The sequence below is a fragment of the Cariama cristata genome, unplaced genomic scaffold (assembly GCF_000690535.1).
Source record: "Cariama cristata isolate BGI_N322 unplaced genomic scaffold, ASM69053v1 scaffold2490, whole genome shotgun sequence".
NCBI classification, from domain to species: Eukaryota; Metazoa; Chordata; class Aves; order Cariamiformes; family Cariamidae; genus Cariama; species Cariama cristata.
Window position 1 is genome coordinate 1 of NW_009592760.1, and position 22,756 is coordinate 22,756.

Sequence of the window (22,756 nt, forward strand, 5' to 3'; positions counted from 1 at the left end):
TATATATTTATTTATATATAATTTAGAGTCTGTTCAGTGTCAACATGCTTTTTCTAAAGGGAAGGCATTCTTTTTTTTTTTTACATGTATATACATGTATATATATATATATGCATGTGTATACAACCATACAAATATATTTGTATGTTTAGAGATTAATCAAGTTTTAATCTCCAAGAATGACCAAGAGGAAGCCCAGAACATCGTTGTGAAGTAAACACTGCACAGACCAGGTTCACACAGCAGTTCACTTAACATCTACCGAGTCAGGTGTTGCACATACCATCCTCTTCACTATCTGCGTCAGTCATATCTGCTAGCTTGGGGTTGGACGGCTGCCGACTATGCCACTGAGGCATCTTCGATGAAATACAGGCCACCGGTTCACTACCGAGAGAAGCTGATGAAAGTCTAGAGAGGTCACTGTGCAGCATCTTTGACCTCTGCACTGCCACACTATAGTCGGGAGGTTTTAGGTGTGGGTGGTGGGGCGATCCTTCCTTTATGTCCGCTAAAGAAATCCCCATATATCCCGGAGGGGTGGGCGGTGGTTCCCTATACCTATCGTCCTTCTTAGGTGAGGTGACACAGTACACTGGCACAAGAAATAAGCAATGGAAATGTTAAAGAGGAAAACAAAGGAAACAAAACGTTAAAAAATCATGAAATGTTACAATGGCAAAACAGAAACTGATAACAAAACGCAAATGCAGAAACACTGGTTATAACGACAGCAGCAGATATTTATGCTTTCATTTACGTTTTCTATTTATTTTACAAGTCAGAGTAGCAAGAGAACCCATGAACTCATTAGGCAAGATGCCAGTTGAGTGGAAACAGGACTATAACCTTCTCTACACTCAGCTTGCAATTACAGCGCTCATTATACTCCCTACTCCTGCGGCACCACTCCATTGCGGGATGCTAAGCAGCTCTACGGCATGGACGGAGAGCCAGCACGGCAATGCCACCATGGCAATGCCACCATGGCAACGCTGCCGGTTGAGTCTGCTCCCACTCTCTATTACAGGCTGGGAAACTGAAACAAAAGAAATTAAGGCAACTACCCCAAAGTTACTTTGCACAGCGTGCTAGTGTCTGATAGCGAGAACTACTGGTTGACTTCCAACAGCATCCTCTTCATCGCCCAAAAGAGAGTTCAGTGGCTTAACGGAAATTCATTATAATAAAATATCACCGTATCAATTATGTGTAATAAGACATTAAACCATCCAATCAGCTACACTAGAGGAAGAAAGAAAAATAGCATCACATAAAACTGCTCCTACAAGGCAAACTGTACATTGAGCCTGCATTCATTATTTCACATTTTCTAATAGTAAATGATGGCTTATCATACGCATACTTTAATTTCTTTCCTTTCTTTTTTTCCTTTGGGGTTTTTGCTTTGTTTTGTTTTCTTTTAAACTTCTATCTTAAGCTTTGCTCTCTGTTTACAAGTGAGAAATAACCAGGAACAGTCACGGAAACAAATGCCTTTGGAAAGGCTGCATCACACCTTTTGCAGTCATGAAAAGACTACAATCAATAATACTTATCTGCAATGTCCATGCCACATTATTCATCTTCTACCTTCCTGCCCCATTCATCTGCAGTTCAGGTCACACAGGCTCTCAAACCAAAACTTAATTATTTTTTAAGTTCTCTCCCCTCCCACCCACCCCCAGGTCTGGGGCTCATGTGCATGTTAAATCGGGCTTTTTCCATCTACATGTCGCAACAAGAGAGTTTCAAAGCTAGGTTAATTTTTAAAATCTATTAGTTGAGTGAATTTGCATTCTTCTTGTGGATACATTTTAAACAGTGCACATTCATTACAGTTTCATTTATTTCAGCAACTGTAATATTTTCTTATCTTACAAGAACGTGAAAGGATGAAAATAAAGGAGTATTTCTCATTGTGTTGTGGACTTGTGAGGTGTCGGTGTCAGAACGACAGCCGGTTAACTGGTAGCCTCGGTTCACGCTTGGGTTTATAGTAAAATAAACAAAACCGAATTCACAGTCTGGGTTTGAGCAGATACACATGGGTACAGGCAGAGATTTATACTGCTGATTTATAGGAATCATTTTCATTTAACTAGCATTTAACCAGGCCCCTATGAGAAAGCAGGGGAAGTGAAGGAGGCTTTCTTCTCCCTGAAGGGATGGGGAAGGGCTGGGTCCTCTGAGCAACGTTGGCCCTGGCTTTGCAGGAGGACTGACCAGGGTGGGTATCTTCTCCTCTAAAGGAGAAAGCTTCAGGCTTCCTAGAGCTAATATCCAGCCTATTGTAATAATGAAAGTAGGATTAGTGTGCCCTTTCATAAAGTTCTAATTCGTAATATTTTACAAATTCTATCCAAATAAAACATTCTAAAAGCATTTAATGTCCACAGCATTAAGTGTCCATAATTTCTGTCACCCACCCACAGTCTCAGGAGGTTACAAAACCCTTTCACAAGAAATCTCCCTCCCAAGCAGCTGATTACTCAAATATTCACTTCCTAAAGAAAATAAGGTGAAATTCCACAGGGAAATGTAACTGAAAGGCAGCAATATAAATTGTGATGCCCACTATAGGTAAAGGTAATGGAAAAGCTTTCCCTGCGGATGTACAGCAATTCCACACTGTCACCATCCCACACCTTCTCTGCTGGCAAAGCAAAGGTTGCAGCAAGAAACCTTCGAGCTGCAGCGGGTAGAGATGCACGTGAAGTTATGAAGCCATCACATTTACTGATTCTGTCAAGACCACATTCTGCCATTAGTATGTAGGCAGTGCCTTTCCAGCTCCATTTTAAAGGTTTCAGGCAAGAAAGCTTGTGCCAATTCTTTTGGGGAACTCTTCGATACCAGCACTCATTAAGCAAACGAACTGAAGATTCTTGTTTTGTTTACAATATTCCAAACTCATGCAGTCATTACAGACTCTGGCAACAAGCTGTTTGTAGAGAATAAGCAAATGGCAAAATAAAATATCTTTGGCATATTGTGTGATGGTGAATAGCTAACTGATTTGCATTTGCAAACCAGAAATTATACCCACCTATATCAGATCTTTGCTTAAGCAGACATCTGCACGCTCTGCTGAAGCACGTTGCTCAGAGTTTCTTACCAGTGTCCTACAACTGCACACAGGAGGCAAACTATATGGTGCAGCATGTAAACAGAATTACAAAGAAGGGGAAGAGCTGTGAGCAAGGATGGCACGTACTGAAGAGCTAACACGCCATCTCCTAGAACAGCTCAGAGGCTCGTGAGCAGCTCTGAAAGGCTACAAAGGCAGAGCCCGTGCACAGGAGTGAGCTGTGAGCAAGTTTTCTGCAAGGCTCCACCATGCTGCCTTTCTTCTACAAAGGCAAGGAGAAGGAATGTAATCCAAGGCCTCCACCCTCTGTGCAATGTTTATTCAGGCAATTACCTTTGATAACATAAACTCCTCTGGCAATTTAGTCAGTAATTAAATTGCATTTCAGCTGCACCCTTGACTTACAGTCTAGAAAGCTTTGCACTCCACATTTTATCTTGTTGCTAACCCATTTCCTTTAGTTTTGGCTGCTAATTGACTAGGATAGTGAAAGAACATCTTGCTTGGCAGAACTATGCATCTTTGAAAAGACATTTTATAAGTTTTTTCTCCTTTCATATGTAGTCAAACTGCAGCTTTGTAACCAAATAAATGGCAGTTTAACATAGCAAAGACGGGAAGGGAATCTGCTTTGCTCCTGAGCTTCCAGACACCAAAGCCCTGTGGATGAAAGGTGCCCCAGCTCCAGAGCGGTGGGAGAGCTCTGTACCACTCAGCAGTCCTGCTCTTCCCTCTCCAGTTCATGGAAAGTATTGTGTTACATGGCCTTCAAGAAGCCATGCTCGTTGCTCCTCATCAGAGGGATCTCTACAGTGACAAGTGTTTCCAAAATCATCCAAAAAAATAAAAGGCCATACTACAGAGAGGAAGCGCCGGAAATTTTCATGCAGATAGTTCTCCTGCAGACCCATAAAGTGACTGGGAACCGGGCTGGTTTACTATTTCAATTTTCTTAATGCAAAAGAAGGTGGCTTGAAAACACACTGTCTGCGTAGTGTTCTCATTAAAACCACATGTAAAGCTGAATTTAACATGCCATCCAGCCTCCAGACCTGCTGATGTCATTTCTTAGCAACTTAATATCAAAATGAAAAACACATGTAGAAGCTTTCATAAGCTGTTGGCTTGGCTTACCTATCAGGCCTTTTTCTGTACTCGAAGTAACAGTTTTGTAAGTTGTATCAGCGCCTGGTTTAGAGTCCAAAACCTCCGTCTGCTCTGCTGTAGAGTTCTCCAGCCCTTTCCGCTTAATTGTCCCATAGTTTGTTTCGTAGGTGTCTGACAGCGAGCTGGAGGAGGCCCAGCTCTGCCGAGACTGATCGAGCTCCACGCTGGCTTTTGACTGCCTGTTGGTCTTGGAAAAGGCTTCGGAGTACAAATAAGCCTCCTCAGAGTAACAGTTTGTGGGATCGACTTCAGCTATAGGTCCGTCCAGCTGGGTGTGACGGTAAGAATTAAGGAGATCCCAGCTCTTCTGGTTTGGGATATTCTGGAAGTTGTCATGAGAGCTACTTGAGCATGAAGTCCAGCTTCCCCGGCCGCTATCTGCTGCCTCTACTGTGATGTGTTCATGGGAGATCTCCTCGTTGCTCATGGAGGAGGTGAAAGCCATCCCTCTGATGAGAGCAGGCCTAGTGATTGACCAGCTACGTTTGAAAACAACAGAAATCAGGAAAAAAAAAAAACCAAGCAAACAAAACCACACAACTCACAAGCTTTTAAAGTAAGAGTGACATACTCGGAGACAATTATCTGGTTTTAAAGACAACTAAACTCTGGTTTCAAAACACAGAGGCAGCAAGCTCAAGGCACATGGGAGCAGTGAGAAGAGACACCGTTATTCCTGACTCATTACTGCACATGGCAGCAGGGAAGTTATTCCCAAGGGAGTAACAAGTCTGTGACAGGCATTTACAGGTTTGACCTCAGATACATAAAAATCTGGTCCTCAGAAGCTTTCCTCTATCAACTACAGCAAGACAGTGTCTGACACAAAGGAAAGGAGTAACTACCTCTTAGTTTCAGGCTACCACCATCTTTTTCTTTGCATTTATAAACTAAATCCAAAATAAATATTTAGAATAAAAAACACCCTTTCACAGGCAGCAACATAAAGTTGTTTACATAAAGTGGAAGTAGTTGTATTTCAAGAACATTTGGAAATACTGGGCATAAATAACATTTGTGGAAACGATCTGGAGTGACAGATTCTGAGAACTGAAGTATAGAATTTCTTGTTTAAAGAAATGGCTGCTAAAAGCTCTAATGGCTGTCAACACATAATGAAGGGCGAAAAAAATAAAGCCAAGTTTGCGTGGATTTAGAATACATGAAGTTACAATTGCTAGATGTTATTCCAGTCTCTTAACTATTTCTGGTTACGTTAACAAATGCATGGGCAGCACAACGTTAAAATTCCATGCTATCCCTCAGCAGTTTACTGACATGTTGTGAAATCAAGGAACGTTTCCTAGATATGTGCAAACAACATTTTTTCCCCTTGCTATTCTATTTTATAAGTTCTAGCATAAAAGCTGCTTTCTTCCCTCCAAAACCACTGAAACTAAGGTATAAAGGAAGAACGACAAAACATGAACAATCTGCTTTTAACTTGCAAAGAGAAGTATGAGTTTAGAGAGTAGCAGTGTCCTTGGCGCAACGCACCCCACGTCAGCTACCACTGAAGGTGGTTTTTCATAGCCAGTACGAAAAGGCATTTCACTCAGTACACTGTTACTGTTCTGACGAAACTCTCAGCATGCGTTGTGCCTTTTAGAAAAGGGAATTCTTTTCTTTTATGAAGCACATCTTTCAATTTCCATTTTAGCCCAATGAAATAAACAGAATCACTAATTTCTTCAGAGCTGCATGACTTTAGCAAAGCATACACTAATAAGCTCTTTTAGAGGGGAGAGACCACCACATGCTACTGGTGTATTATGATCAGTTATACAGAAACAATATACAGTTCTTTATAGAGTTCAATCATTAAAACCTTACACAGCTTTATAGATGAGCTGCAAAAATTAGAAATGTAAGAAGCATCTCTCGTTTACTTGAATCCCCATCTGAGAACAGCAGATGCTATCCCAAGGAGATTCCCACATACTAAATCTTACAGATCAAGGCTTAACATCTAGTAAAACAAAACCAAAAACTTCAGTTCAAAGTGTCATCTGAGAACAAGTTCTCATTGCACTAAAGTAACAAGACCTCTTGTGTGGAAACTCTCAGGAAGCCAGTGGCAGAAAGCTCCCAGTCTGCCTAAGCAACAAATGGTAATATGAAAAATCCTTAAAACTCACATTAGACTATGTTAAGTGACTGGCACTGCTGACTCAGAGAGAGAATATCCTGTTCTTCTTCTGCTGTCTCTCACCACTGCATTAATTTGTTAAGCATCATCCTAGCTTTTAACACATCTGCAGTCTCCTGCAAGAGATGTCCATCTGAACCCCACTGATGGGAACAAGCTGTTGTCTACCCAAGTAATATGTAAGTTTCTTGGGAAAACAGGCTCTTCCCATACAGAGCAGCCAATACTCCAGCTTCTAGCAAGAGTTTAATAACCACAGTAGAGTGCATAACTGTGTCCTGACCAAAGCTTCGTTACCCCTTCTGACACCAGGACACCAAGCCCAACTAAAACCAAGTTGCATCTTACCCTGGGCACGGCTGGCCATAATCAGCCAGCGGCTGAGGATGCTCTTTTCTTTCTGCCCCTCCTGAATCCACCACAATGAGAGACTGGGACAAACTCCTCTCGTCCTGCAGCGCTGCCGACATCGAGTCCACTGAGCAGTTGCTCACGATGCTGGACCGGGAGGAAATCTCACTGTGACTGGAGTCTGAGAAGTTATCAGATTTAGTGGAAGGTATGAGGGCATAGCCTAAAGGAGAGGAGAACAGAATACCTTGGTCAAAGAGCAATCTGAGTTTACTAGGAACCACGACGACGTATTGACACACACATTTCAGCACGGGTATTTACAAGAAAAAACAATCAAACCCTGTTTGCATACAGTCAGTCCACCAAAGTTTGTAGGGTACTAAAGCTTTTTGGCATCCTTCAGCACCTAGCACAGATTCATTAATACAAGTCTGGTGACTCCAATAACCTACCTGTAACTCCAGTACCAGAAGGTTAAACCTACATAACCAGGATCAACAGCTGCAGCATGAATAGTGGGGTAGATAGATCATGTCTTTCCAATTCTGCAAGCACCCGAGTCCTCTAGTACAAACGCAGTGCATTGCCCACTATCCCTCTGCTCTACTGTCACGTGAGACTCAAAAGAAGATTTTGGCAGTGGATGAGGAGATGCTGACTAAGGTAAAAGCCAGCTATTAGCACTCGGGGATTAGCCATATGGTCCATTTCAGTTTTACTATCTGTTCCAAAATTAACACAGAAGGAAGCAAAAGCGGGAAATACAACTTTGGCAGGAGCTGGACCAGACGCCAGTGTTGCTCCTGCAGAAAGGAAACAGCTGAAAATCTCACCAGATTCAGAGCAAAATACTTAATACTTTTTTTCTGCTTGGCTTACCCTTACCTTCAAGTAACTTCTTTCAAACACAACAAATGCATATAGCCCCATATATCCAACACTTCCTAGTACCTGGAGACTACTATATTGGAGATTTCCATGGGTTGTGGCTACATATATCCTGAAGATACTTCTGCTGGTATAGCTAAAGTGACTCCAGATGGGACAGCTGTCCCCCAGACTGCATCAGAAAAAGCCCTTAGTACATATAATGTGCCTAAATCATTTATTTTGACAATCTTAGAGAATCAGGGAGAAAAATGAAATGAACTGAACTCAGTAAAGTGCATCTGGGCTGGTCTGAAGGAAACCACACTCTGAGGTCCTTCACATTTAATGACTGGTCTCCCTCCACACAGGGCAACCTAGAAGTTGAACCATGTACCTAAGAGCATTGTCTGAACGCTTCTTGAACACCGGCAGGGTTGGGGCCATGACCACTTCCCTGAGGACCTTGTTCCAGTATTTGACCAGCCCTTCAGTGAAGAACTTTTTCCCTAATATCCAATCTGAACTTCCAGCTTTAAGCCATTCCCAGGCGTCCTGTCACCGGACACCAAAGAGAAGAGCTCAGCACCTCCCTCTCCGCTCCCCCTCATGAGGAAGCTGTGGACAGCAATGAAGGCATCCTTCAGTCTCCTCTGCTCTACACTGAACAGACCAAGTGACCTCAGCCGCTCCACGTAAGTCATGCCCTCTAGTTCTTTCGCTATCTTTGCTGTCCTCCTTGGGACACATTCCAATGTTTCTGTATCCTTCTTCTACTGTGGAGCCCAGAACTGCACACAGCACTGGAGGTGAGGCCCATCAGTGCCAAACATAGCATGACAATCTCTTCTTTCAACCAGTTCACTACACTGTGCTTCATGCACCCCAGGATACGCGTGGCCCTTCTGGCCATCAGGGCATACTGTTGACCTATACTGAGCTTCCCATCCACCAAAACCCCCAGATCCCTTTCTCCAGGGCTGTGTTCCAGTCTCTTGCCCCCTGGTCTATATCTGCCTCCAGAATTACACTGTCCCTGGTGCACAATCCGGCATTTGCTCTTGTTACATTTCACAGAGCTGGTGACTGCTCAGCACTCTCATCTATCAAGATTTCTCTGTAAGGTCTCTCTACCCTGGAAGGAATCAACCACTCCTCCCAATTTAGCACTGTTGGCAAACTTACTTGTGCGGACTCAACTCCCTCTGTCCAGGTCATTGATAAAAACATGAAGAGCACTGGCCCTAAAATTGAGTCCTGAGGAGCACCACTAATGGCTGGCGGCCAGCCAGATGGTACCCCATTCATCCATAGTATGGTGTACATGCTGGACATTTTGTCCAGAAGGATACTGTGAGAGACAGTATCAAAAGCTTTGCTAAAATCCCAGCCACCCACATCTGCTGCCTCCCCTTTGCCTTCAAGGTGGGTAATCCTGTTTTAAAAGGATATTAAGTTAGTAAGGCATGACCTTTCCTTCATGAACCCATGTCAGCTCTGACTCATAACCGCATTGTCTTTCAAGTGTTTTTCAGTAATTCCCAGATTAATCTTCTCTATCATTTTACCTGGCACTGAAGTGAGACTGACAGGCTTATAACCAGCAGGGTCTTCTTTCTTGCCTTACTTGAAAACTGGAATAACATTTGCTAGCTTCCAGTTGACTGGGACCTTCTCCAGAGTCCCAAGATCATTGATAAATAACTGAGAGAGGTCTAGCAATAACGTCAGCTGACTCTCTCAGTACCCTGGGATGAATCCTATCAGGCCCTGTAGGCTTAAGTGCCTTCAGTCGCAGCCGCAAATTTAGGATGTTCAGATTTCAAGTTCTCTGAAGTATTCATCTCTGTAGATAAGTCCATGTACCATCTCATGGGCAGACCAAAGTTCATTCTCTCATGCTATCAGGCAACAAAATCAGGAGGCGTCGGTTAAATCGGTTTGTTGTTTGGTTTTCTGTTTGGTTTTTCTTTTTTTTAATTACAAAACTCCAGTAACTCCCTGGCCCACAGTTGTGGTCTGTTCCCCTTTATCCGAGGGCAAAAAGTCTTGGATTAATGACTGTGATGTTGTTTTGGTTTAAGTATTTTTTTTTCTGTAAGTTCCCATTGGGTTTCTCTATAGCAAATCCACTGCATGTCAGGAAATACATCCCTGCCTCCACTAGGAGAAAACAGTCTATGATATGCCTTACATTATGTGCATAAAATTACAAAATTAGAGCCTTCATTTGAAAATACTGGATCATCAATTGCCTCATAAACAAGAATCTGTAAATTAATCAAAATATGGTCTTTCTTTACAGGAGACTGTAGTAATACACTGTTGACACAGTCCTCAGATAAGCATTTTTTCCAAAATTCCTGCCAATCACTCAATTTCTCATTTCATTTCTACCTATATGTGCCTTTGAGCTGGACTGCCACCAATTGCCTTGTAAACAAGAATCTGTAATTACTCAAAATATGGTCTTTCTTTACAGGAGACTGTAGTACTACACTGTTGACACAGTCCTCAGATAAGCATTTTTTCCAAAATTCCTGCCAATCACTCAATTTCTCATTTCATTTCTACCTATATGTGCCTTTGAGCTGGACTGCCACATATTGACAGCAATTAGGCGAAAATGTGAAATGACCAGGCAGTGTAAAAGCCATGTCAGTGATACACACAACCTAATACAGAAGACTGATGCCATCAAGTCCGTAAAAATTAGAGGTCAGATAATACAGCATCTGGAGCCATTGGTATACATGCCATTAAGCATACAGTTCATAATTTAAGAAATTCACAGCTTAAGCTTGATTATTGCTGTAAGATTTTTAAGAGCAAATATGAGCATCAAATATCACTACAACAAATATCACTATTATCAAACTAAAGAACTGAACCTTATGAATGAAAAAAATGCATTTAAGATCAGCATTTTTAAGATTAAATTTCAGTTGCCTTTCCTTTGACAATAATTAATACCTCATATTCTTTACTCTAACGGACACCTTAAAATTAACACAACTGTACTGCAGTAGGAAATGTTCTCCCTTATTTTTAAGATGCTCTTCTTCAAGAACTTCAAAGATCTAGAGAACAAAAGGATTGCTCTTCATTAAAGAGTTTAACACTATCTGAAACCTGAATCCTTAAGCACAGCACACGTATATAAACAGATTAAATGCAAGTCTTCACTGGGCTTAAAAGGTTAGCAGAAGATGTAACCAATGCAAATATACACCAATTCTGGAAGTGAGCACTCGATTTACATCGTATGAGGGACTATCTAGAGTCTAATTAAGAGAATGTTGCAGAACTTACTGTTTCATTGGCATTTGCAAAACACTAAGTAACAGAACTGCCAGTGTACCTGTTCCTTGATTTTCTAAACTTCACATTGTCTTCACTGCACTGTAAGGGTGATTAGCTATAAATAACTGACACAAATATCCGGAAGGGAAGCACATTAAACAGCTTGAATGAATAATGCTAAAATAACTTAGAAAAAATCAGTATATCTGACATAAAAGGGACATCATAGTCTTTCTTCTAAAAATGCATCATATAGTCTTCCTTCTCCTTCTAGACTTCATACATAGGCAGGAAGATGTCCACAGATTGCTGTTGCTATAGATACTTGCTGTACTCAGAGCATCACTGTCTTTCTCCTTTTGGTTTTCACTCCCTTCTGAATCTTCAGTGTGCTCTGCTTTCCTTTTTGCAGTAAAAGCTGTTCTTTCCCTGGAGAAGAAAGTCTTCCAAACCGGGGTCCCTTCATCTTCCTGTCCTCACGCTCAGCTTCCACCTTTTTACTCTCATCCTCTCTTTCTGCCTTTTCACTTATGTCAGAACTGTCTCTTGCTTTGATAATCATCCAAATTTTCTTTTGTAAATAGGCCCCACCTATTCCGTAGCTGCGCTGTCCACTGTTCTTGTTGCTGGTTTCACTGGCGAGGGATGAGGAAGAGCCAGAGAGATTCATTTGACTGCAGTTATCCGACCTTTGGATGTTACCAACTACAACAAAGTACACACAGGCAGATCTTGATAAGTGACAAGATAAATAACGGCAAAAATAACATCCTGATTTTCAAACCTTTTTTCTTCAATCCTATTTGCATATCACTTGGGTATAGCTCAAAAGAAAATGAAATCTAAGATTAAGTGGAATGTGTTCATGCCTACAATTATGTCTTTCAGCTGTCTGTGAAGCACCTAATTTTAGTTCAATGAGCTGTTAGCACCACACATAAAACAGGGTATGGATCACCTCAATGAAATTAGATCAGTGCTAAAAATATGCTGAAAGCAAGTTGAATTAATGAAATAATCCCAAAGAAACAAAACATTATTTTCAAAGAACCAGATGAAAGTTAACAAAAATAACATGTTTATAAGCGATGCTCAAAAATCTCATTGGAGCTAGGTTTGGCAACCCAAGTAATTACGCTTCTTATACATATGCTGTGTCTAAGTAAAATAAGTGGCATTCTCCTAAAGGAAACAGTATCTTGTGAAGGCAGAAGTGGATGGACCAGCATGATCTCCCACTGCAAAGTGTGAGAAGATGCACCATGCCATGCCATGCTAATCCAGTGGCTTCGGGCTGTCAGTGAGGCAAAAGCAGCACAGAAGGGAGGGAGAAATGCCTTACACCGTTCAACACTGACCACACTGGCTGACTACAAAGTGGTGTTAAGAGATTTCAAATGAATTCCCATCCAAGGTTGACTAATGATGAAGTGATGCAGGTCTTTTAAGATGAAGACATCAAAAATAAAGGCATTCTCAGGGCATCATGATAGACAGGGATGTATACAAAGCCCTGTGCACAAGAACAAAAGCTATGAATAGTGACTCAAGGATTTAGATGGATGCACTACTTTTGCAGCTATCAAAACCATCTGTTCTGTAGAACTACGACACCCTTTTATCTCCAGCTCCATCTAATCACTTGATATTCCAGCTACCTTAAGCAGCAACATAAGATGTCTCAACAGCCACAGTTGCTGTGCAACACTGTCATCTTCAAGAAAACCCCAGGTTTGTGAATCCCATTCATGTAAGTGGTCACCTAAATCTGAACTGATACGCTGGCAGGTGTCAGCACTGAAGATCTATTGGGAATTCTGTCAGAAGCACTTAAGCAAGTTTTAAGAAAACAATTGTTCCCCTTTTTAAATAGTAGGGGACTTTTAAGGCCAAAACATATAAATATATTGAAAAACTATGTCTATTCATAAGAAGACATGATTCTATTCTTGGCATGAATATCCTGAACTACCATTTCTCTTACATGTCATTACCAACAAATATTCCTGCTGCTGCCCACCCTGGTTTTAGTACAACACAGGCGCGAGTTCCCAAGCCTGATGCTGACATGCACACTGTGAACATTCACACAGTACACGTACCTTTGCGTGGAGAGCCCTGAGGAGAAGCAGGTGGGCTGGAGTGCAAAGAAGATGCCATGGACATAGTGTCATCTGTTTGTTTCTTACTACTTACTTCCTCAGACAAGCTTAATGACTTCTGTGGGGAGCCTGTACCTAGAAGAACAATGGAATCATTTACTGTGTATTACTCTCTTTTCAAGTCAGTGATATCTGTTTAAACTACAAACAAGCACCATGTTGAACAATCACTGGAGTATTCAGCAAAGAGAGGAGCAGACCCTCAGATGAATTCTACATGCAGAGTCAGTCTTCATTTCAAATTTAGATCAGATCAGCAGCGGCCACTGCTACTGCTGTCTGTTCATCTGAAGTGTGTTGACATACCCAGGTCATAACCAGAACCATTGCAACAGATACATTACTTGTGGTTTTGGCAAAGGATTAAAAACTGTGTAACGTATAAAGCTTGGAGGAAACCCTTGCCCATGACACTGTTGGGACAGTGTTAAAAGCAACTGGCGTTATAGTCAACAAGTCAGTTCAAGATCTTCACCATCAGGAGTTCTCAAACCAGCACCCACAGGCACTATACACAACTTTGCAAGTTGAGCAAAACCAGTGTACCACTGTACTTCGCAAACTGATGATGTGGTATTTCTTGTTCCCTATTAGACCACCTTGCAGAGGACACAGTGCTGAGGACTTAATTTAAGTCCTCAATATCTTGTTAGATCAACAATGAACACTTAACACACGGGAATGAAGAAACACCTTTCAGCAAAGCTTCTGGAACATATCAAGTTGCGAGGCTTTTAAGAGGAGTCTTGAAATAAACACTAACTGGAAACACTATTTTATATGCTGCAATACACCGTTTTCTGAAGCTATTTTAATGGATATTGATGCTCAATGTATCATCAAATAATTTCATATCATTTACTGACTGCAACCAACTTTACTTAATAGTAGCTACACAACTGTAGCTTTCAAATGATAGAACAGTTACGTAAATAGGTCAAAAGCATTTTAATACATAATACTGCTTTGCAACTAGCAAATTTAGAGACAGAAAAAAACCTGATGCTCACTGGGAGCAACTGCTAACCTATGTTGCTCCATTTGACAATGTTGTTGTTATAATGGTGTTCCAGAGGTTAAAATATTAAGTTTGTGATTTGTTTCAATGATTTCACCTAAATATACTTCATTTTATCATGAAAAGAAACAAGTGATGTTGTTCTACTCCATTTGTGCAAGATCCCTTTAAAATACAGAAATACAGAGTAAAAGACTTAACACTGTACACCTGACCTGTTCAAGAGAGAGATATTAAGATCACTTTTGTTAGAACACGTTCTTTAGTTCAAGGAAAAAAAGGAAAAAATGACAAAGCAAGAGCATATTTGGAGACAGCACCTTGCCATCAACTGGTTTAAGAAAAATCATTAAAGATGGTGCAAATCACTAAGTAAACGGCACGCTCTCTTAAAACACAGTAATAGGCTTCAGCTATTTTAAAGTGAATGAAGTAAATGAAGCACAATGGTACCGCAAATAATCCACCCAGCTACAAACCAGCTCCTCCCTCTTAGTTACTTAATCTACCAAACTCTCCAGACAGGTGAACTGAATATACTCACTGAATGTGACATGATCCTTTGTCAGTCCCTTTTTCCTACTGGGGTATAAATTCACAGTTGGAACCTGAAGAACTTGACTCATCCTGTTTTGCTGATGCTGATGGGCTTTAGTGGTTTGGCCAATTGATCTCATGGGTACTGGAGACATTTCTGAGGATTTTGCTCCTCTTCTCTCACTTAAATTCTTTGTCACTGTTACAGAAAAATTGCATATAAGTATCTTGCACTTTGAACTGCAGGATTATTACAGTCATTCTGAGTACAACCATCCAGACAAAACAACCATAGTATGAAGCAGATAAAATGTATTTGAAATCATTTCTATTCCAAACACCCCCATCTCGTTACACTGAAGAGGCTGTTGCACAAGATGGCATTAAAAAACCTAAACTCTGTAAAGTGTCACAGAGGTACTTCATCAAAAGACAAATTTGATTTATTCCTACTACGAGTCCATATTTTAGATGTCTGTAAATAAGGTGCAAAAGCCTAACAGCATCTCTTTCAAAATTACGCAATGCCACCGAAGGGGGAAGAACGGTTGTTTTGCAATTGGCATCAAACCTTTCACTAGGTGGCACACTCGATTTACAACACAGGGCACTGCTGCAGTTTCTACTTTAATCACACAGCAATTAATAAATTCTGAAGTTAAGGCCATCGGACTTCTCCTTAAATTCCCTTGGGAAAGGCTGGATTGCAGCATTACTGCTGCTCATTCCTCTGCAAGCAAGGCCAGGAGAACCTTGCTACTGAGACAAGAGACTGGGGAGCTGCACCTCCTGCTTTTCCAGGTATGTGCGAAAACACCCTACCTGCACAAAACCAACCTGCAAAACCATGTGCCAGCAGGCTCCCTGATTCAAAGCCACTCGGTCAAAATTTAAATGTGAATAAACGCACGAAGTGCAGAGGAACTCTCCCTGGAACGGTTCAGTGCTCCCACTCCACCGGCACAAAACCCACGCGGGGGCTGGCAGTTCCCCTGTGCTCCGCATCGCTCCCCCATCCATTCTGCTGGCTCTGCAAACTATGACTATAATCTCAATTAGATCAATTACCTGCGGTTTTTGGTGGTTTTATTTTTTTCCAGTTTTTAAAAATAGGTAATTTAATAATATGCCACTCTACTACACAGTTATTTGTATATCCACTTAACCTTCATTTTCCTTTTTTGAAGTTGAAGAAAAAAAGGATTTGATTTGCTTAACTACGTGGAGTAAATCAGTCAGTATGTATTCCCTATTTTTAATTCCAAGTACCTATGGCTAGCACTGTGCAAACAAGATTTTAAATGATTTATTTAAAGCAATTGAAAAACAACCTCATAACATTTATGTTTGTCTCCTGGGCATAGTACGGCCACCTGTTACGTTCGCACATAGATCATCTATGATATACTTTAGTTTATTGTTTTGGCAGGAGTGGCAAAGTAAAGCATAAAACCCACAACGGTGCTACCTCTAAGTAGAAATGTTCTGTGCTATTACATATCTGTGAACACAGCACAAGCAGAACACCTCCACTAACAATGTATGATGCCGTGCAACTTTCTATTCAGAGCTACCTGTGACTTCTGGTGACCTCAGGCACAAGGCCAGTGCGAATACACAGAATTTAACATTTTTAAAAAGGGAGTCAAGTATCGCCATTTCCAGGATTTCTACATCAGTGCTATTTAAAAATAAATGCTAAAAAAAAAATCGCATAGGAAGGCACCTTAGGGAATAACAAGGATTTGCATTCTTAATACTGAATAATGGAAAGGATTTAAAATTTTATCTTCAGGATGCCATCTCCTAGTCATGCTTTTAACTTACCTCGTCAGAGACAAACCAGTATTTCAGGACAAAAGGAGTCTTAAAATGCTAAATTTGGACAACAGAGAAACATGAAACTTTATTTTGCTTAGCAATTTGCTACTCTTCTATTTTGAAACCTACCTTTCAAGCAAGTGAAAATTTCTAAGGATCACAATAAAGTGCAACTGCCATTTCTCATTTTTAAATAAGAATTTACTGAACTGTGTAAGACAGGAGGTCAGATAACAGTTTGCTTAGTTAGACAGTTGCACAGGAACTCAAATTATGGAAACTGTCCTGCTGTAGCCCTCAATTTTTGACTGTCAAGCCATGTCAATCCCATCAGTCAATATTGACCTAACTTCTCCAGCTCAACAATCTTGATTTATTCTAAGCTGTAATCCATTGCAGTTTCTATATTGATTTTTGTCTCTTTTTATTTTCATGCCGTTCATATGGTAAATGTTACTTTTATCCTTCCTAATTCTGTACAAGGACAGCAGGGCAAGAATAGAGCTAATGTACTATTGAATTTCCTTCGAGACTGATGAAAAGACACACAGTTTAAGAACTAAAGGTCAAAACAGAAAACATCACGGAAGTCTTCTGAACTCAACCAAGATCCAAAGATAAATGCTAGCTTGCTGAAACTGGTAGCACATGAATTGACAAACAAGCCCTTACTAGAGTATTTTTTCTGGAAGGGAGAAGAGAAAGATCTTAAGTGAGTATTTCTAGGGAAGGAACAAGATTTTTATAACTTTCATAGATCATGCCACCAGTTTTGATCACTGTACTTACAAGTGCTATATGCAGGCTCACACTGAAGTGACAATATTTGGATCTTTTCTTCGTCTGTCTCTACATTCAGGTTGGACAAGTACTGCTTCACCTTCCTCGCCATCTGGGCATCCTCGTACAGCTTCTTGGCATTCAGAAGTGAGCTGCGTCGGGCACGTTTTTTGTGAGCGCCTCCCTGTACATCCAGCATGTTCGAGTTTGTGCTGCCCTGGCTTAGGGACCTATAAAAGAAAAGAGCAAAGCAGTAAATTTTTAGTTCTCAACAGCAATGAGGAGCTACAGTAGCACACGCCAAAGCAGATTAATACCAATAATCTTCAGTTAGGGCTAGTGCATGCTGATGCAAATGAGTTAAAAAGATGAACAGCATTAAAACAATACTTGTCTTAAAATATTCTGGTAGATTGAGAGCAGCAATTTGAGTCTAGAAAAGGATTGCATACGAAAGTGTGGAAGTAGGAAGAATGAGGCACAACGCTGCGTACAGTACCCATTGAGCTCTGCTAATGAATCGCAGCCTCGCACTGCAAGACCCACACTATTTCAACTGCAGACTGTAAGAACGGACGAACTTGATAACTTTGTTGGTTTAAGGAATTTGGTACCCACTGTATGCACCAGGCTCACAACAGAAACTTACTGCAATTAGCTGAGTACAGAAGTGAGTGACTGCTGTAATCCTCTTAGAAAACTGAGCTTCTGACAATGTTTAAATAAGAGGAAAAATTACGTTAAGTGTGCAAAGTACATTGTATTATGCACTTAACTTCTTGCTCTAAGTAAAAACATTCACAGAAGAGCAGCTCATTCAAAAAACATATCCCCACAAAGGTCAGGAAGGCAGTGATAATACACATATGCCCAGACATGTACACACTTGCATCTATGAAAGACGACGCTCCTTAATACTCCTGATTTTGAGCTGCCAATTCTATCAGCAACTGAAGCAAAAATAAATAATCTGCAGATTGTCAGCGTACATCAGTTACTCTCCCTGACAGTCACTCTTATTCACACTGAATCAGTGCCCAGACAACTGATCTTGGTGTACTTCAAATATGCACACCACCTCCATTTGAACTGTCAAAAGTCCTATGGCCACACCAGTCCTAATGCATTTTTTAATAAATGGAGATTGCAGTATATGTTACATGTAAATTCTAATGGAAAGTGTCAATAAAGTAGTTCAAAATTGTTTGTTTGTAGGTTTTCTTTAAAACATTCAGAGGAATAACTTTCTTTTGAAAGGCTAAATTATTTGTGAGGATGTTTATCAAGATCTTGCGTGTGTTTACAGAACCACAAGTGGCAGAATAAACAATCTCCAGCACAGAAGAGCTGTAATGGCCAAAAGAGTCAGAATGAAACACTGTTAGAGAAAGTCTAAGGAATTGAGCACACTGAGCTTAAAAAATAAGAAGTGGTGGAAAACAGCTGACTGCCATATTTTCAAAGATGTTAAATAAAGCAATGTAAGAGAAAATATAAGCTTAAAAAACTGGCAGAAATTTATAGCTTAACTAAATAAAAAAGTAATGCTATTATCGGCAAAGAGCAGCAAAAGGCACGATGGACTGTTCACACCTATTCAAACCATGGGGGCACTCATCTCCTACGGATAAGAACAAAGCTAGTATCTATTACATAATGAAACAAGAAACTACATTATGTTTATTTTTAATGACATAAATATTTTATTGCTTACGTACACACTGTTTTAAGTCTGGACTTGACTTTTCAAGGCAATTTAATTCAATTCAATTTCCTTTAAAAATGATTTTTCCTTATTCACTTGTGCTCACAGTAATCCCAGGGGTTAGAAAGTGTGGTGGCTCCAGCTGGGTCCTAGGTATTTCTCCCCATGAGCTGCACTCTGGGCGGTTGATTACCGACCACCTAACGCTGCCAGCCCAGCTCTCCTGCACCAAGGGCATCCACACACTGCTGCTGACTTCGCATCAGGGACCAGCGCCCACACCTGCTCTCCCCAGTTTGTCTTGCCCAAGGCCTGGCACTGTCCCCATCACTGCTGGCAGGAGTAAATCCGTTCTCTGCACAGAAGCACCTGGATATTCTTTGCCGGCAAATCGTGTTGCCACACCAGGCTTCTCCTGCAACTTAATCTATAATTAATATATTATTTGACAAGTGACTGTAGGGAGGGCAAAGCACCGTGAGCTTTCCTGCCTTCAGTCCTCTATGCAAAATGTCGACATACTAATGTATAGTTGGCTCTAAACCAGATGCCCATAGTATAGAAAGCAGTAGAGTTTCAAAGTGCAAAGGCACATAGGCTTGGGTACACAGATAACAGTTTATGGGTAAAAATACACATAAGAACACACAGAATATGGCTACCACGTCATCTTACAATCACTGCCATGTGTCAGTCAGGAATTTCACTAGCCAGTCTTAGTACTCTCACTTGTAGTCACTTCGTTATTCAGTCCTTGCACAATCAAGATTCCCAGTGAAATCAGTGAGGATTTTAGTGTATGAAATGTGAGATACATTTGAAATATATACTAAAACAAACAAAAAAAAATACTTTGAAGCTTGAGTTCAAATTTCTAGGGGGAAATTATTGTATCATTATCACAATTCAAAGAATCCTTATAGTTTAAAATGCAGAATGGCTTAAACTTTTCTGTTACATGTTAAAAAGTAAGTTATTTATTTCCCAAAATAGTTTGCCTTCCAATATAACTGCACAGCAGTTTTTTTTAATGCATAAAGCCAAAACTCAAACAACTTATCTAGTATACAAAAGCAACTCAGAATTCTCATTGCTACAGTATAACGTTGCCTGTAACCCCTTATTCCTGTTTTCCAAAAAATATGTATTGCAGGGTTAATAAAATGCATGCTGTATATCAGATGCATGCACTAACGAGGAGGATGCAGTATGTTAAGAGTTGCATAATCTTTATTTATCTTAGTTGCATTCATCTCTACACTTACCCCAAACTCCTCCACCTCTTCTTCCTGTAAGCAAGAGCCATATACATTGAAGCATGTATTTGAACAGAAAAGCACAGGAAAAAAATAAAACAGTTGAGAGTCAGGAAGAAAGATGTAGACAGGAAAGAACAGAAAAGAAAAAATTTCTATACAGCAAAATTCTTGTCAAACAACACCACAATGTTTTAATGGAATGCAAGGGCAGGATGTCCTCAAATACTTTAACATGGAAGAACATCTATCAGTTTTTTGCTTATTTTTAAGTTTAACCTATGAATTTAGAAACCAAACGTGCATTAAATTTTCTTGTTAAGTATTTCCCGTAAGTCAAATTAAATTTTGATGGAGCGAGCGAAGGTTGTTCAACTTACTCATATTGCAGAAAGTGTCATTAAACCAATTTATTCTTTGCATTAGGACCGCAGTAAGCATATCAGAAATCATCATCAGTATTCAAGTTTATGATGTTGTTTTCTCAATTGCTAGCCGGAAAACAAGCTCGTTGATTTATATTAAATCGGTAATGAACCTGCTAGCAAGTCTCATGTTACCACTAACAAACATCTTTTCTTGTTCATTTTTAATCTTCAAAAGCATTTATTGGTGCTTCTTACCACAAACTGATAGATCAAACACCAGAGGCAATGAAAATGAATATAAATGATGTGAAAACAGGGAATTATTTTCTTTTAATCTTTGGCACTATCTCTAATATTAGACGCCCAAGCATTTTATATCACTGTGCATAATTTAAATTATGGTCATTAAAATGTGTTCTGTAATTCTGAAAAACATACTAAAGGTAACTATTTACTATTAAATTCATTTAATGGTTAGGCTTTGTTAGGTCTTAGAAAGCACACAGGGCATCAGGGAAATTTATTTATAGATTGATTTCATCTGTGAATGCCAAAGTTTCTGAACAGCAATCATAATTTATCAGTAAGTAGTTTTATACCTTTACGTTAAAAAGGAAATTTTCCTAATTCAAATCCAATAGTATGAAGGTGAATTTCCACTTTGAAACGAATCCATCCTTAAACAACATTAGCAAGGGATCTGTTATTTCTGTCTCAAACCTCGACTGGACCAATTTTAAACAAAATACTTAAGTTTCCTGATAGTCAGTCTTGAAAATAAAAACCAGGCAGGATTCATGATCATCTGTGAATCCTGACCACTGGAAGACCACAGGGAACCAAATCTCAATGCTCGTATACATGCTGCGTATCCTTGCACATGCTATTTCCTTCCACTGCACAGATGTAACTGAATTCGTAAATCTAAGACAATTACAACTGCACAGGTGACCTATGAATTGGAATTTAGTGAGGGCTTGTACCAAGCACACTTCACCCAAGTAACTGTCTGTTAAACTTCCTCTGCACGCTGCTCACTCCACAGCGTTCAGAGAGCTCTCCACTGCTGGCCAGACACTGCTGCGGATACACGTGGAACCGACAACTCGAAGGACTATTCTGTCATTTTTTTAAGTAGAAACCGTGTAGTGATCCAGCACAGGACCTCATTTTGTCACCAGCTCTCCACCTGAACTGCATCTTGAGGGGTTTTTGTCTGGCCTGTAAGTTCAAAAGGCAAACTAACAGTGCAAGGAAAGGACATCACCTCCCTTCTCAGCAGGGACCTACAGGCATCAGGACCCTGCATGGACACAACGGAGCTGCTGACGCTTTTAGTTCAGCCAGTGGGAAGCAAGTAGATGTAGGAAATTATTTAGTTCCACTAAATACAACCTGGAGCTCATCAGCATCAGATTAGAAATCATTGAGCTTTTATTTTGCAGTTTGTCAACACAGAGCCTGATATGTGCATCTGTGAACAGATGCATCAGGAAAAAAACCAAACCAACCCAACACCCCCAAAAAAAAACCCCTCCACCAGCTTACAGCCTGAATATATCAAACATTATGTAGGTGGAGCGAGCTGTGAACAAATAAAAAAATATTTTATTTGGTTTTAATATATTATCAGTGGGGTTTTGTTTTGAAGCAATGTTTCAGATTTATACATGGGTGATTTAGGTGCTTTTTGTCTCTCTCTCTCTCTCTCATATATAGATAATATTACACTATCCTAATATTACACCTCTCCCAAAAGCATATGGGAACTAACATTTTATTTAGCAAAAATATGAATCGTTAAAATTAGAACCTATTCTTCTTTGTTTTTTAAAGGCAACAGATTGGTTTAGTAGTCATTAAAAGCAGGTCTTGGAAGCATCAATCGCACTGCCCTAATTTGATAAAGATTGCGGTTCTGATGGTAAAAGTCAATGAGATGTTACACAATGAAATATTAACATACTGATGAACACACAAACCCAGATCCCTACCCACGCTGAGACACCTTCAATCCTACTGTCTTTCTAAATTGCACACCTTTGTCTGAACATTACAGCCGGATCCATGTTTGCTGAGGTCATTCTGACAACTTGGCGAATTTCTTTGGCAATCATTCTGAGTTTCTCAAAATTTACCAAGCCATCCACTTTAGAATCATTTCCTGCATAATTGAAA

At 40.2% G+C, this 22,756-nt stretch overlaps 1 protein-coding gene across 1 annotated transcript in view; it reads right to left on the minus strand.

The window, feature by feature from the left end:
* Positions 1-266: 266 nt before the first annotated feature.
* Positions 267-22,756, minus strand: part of LOC104155623 (rap guanine nucleotide exchange factor 6-like) — a gene marked incomplete at its 5' end in the record, with an annotated part of 33,771 nt that continues 11,281 nt past the window's right edge. Inside the window, 9 exons of the mRNA XM_009709285.1 lie at positions 267-595; positions 4,226-4,737; positions 6,756-6,981; positions 11,523-11,636; positions 13,034-13,168; positions 14,656-14,847; positions 17,259-17,479; positions 20,220-20,243; positions 22,619-22,742. Coding sequence (XP_009707587.1) covers positions 267-595; positions 4,226-4,737; positions 6,756-6,981; positions 11,523-11,636; positions 13,034-13,168; positions 14,656-14,847; positions 17,259-17,479; positions 20,220-20,243; positions 22,619-22,742 — 1,877 coding nt within the window. The remainder of the gene's footprint in view (positions 596-4,225; positions 4,738-6,755; positions 6,982-11,522; positions 11,637-13,033; positions 13,169-14,655; positions 14,848-17,258; positions 17,480-20,219; positions 20,244-22,618; positions 22,743-22,756) is intronic.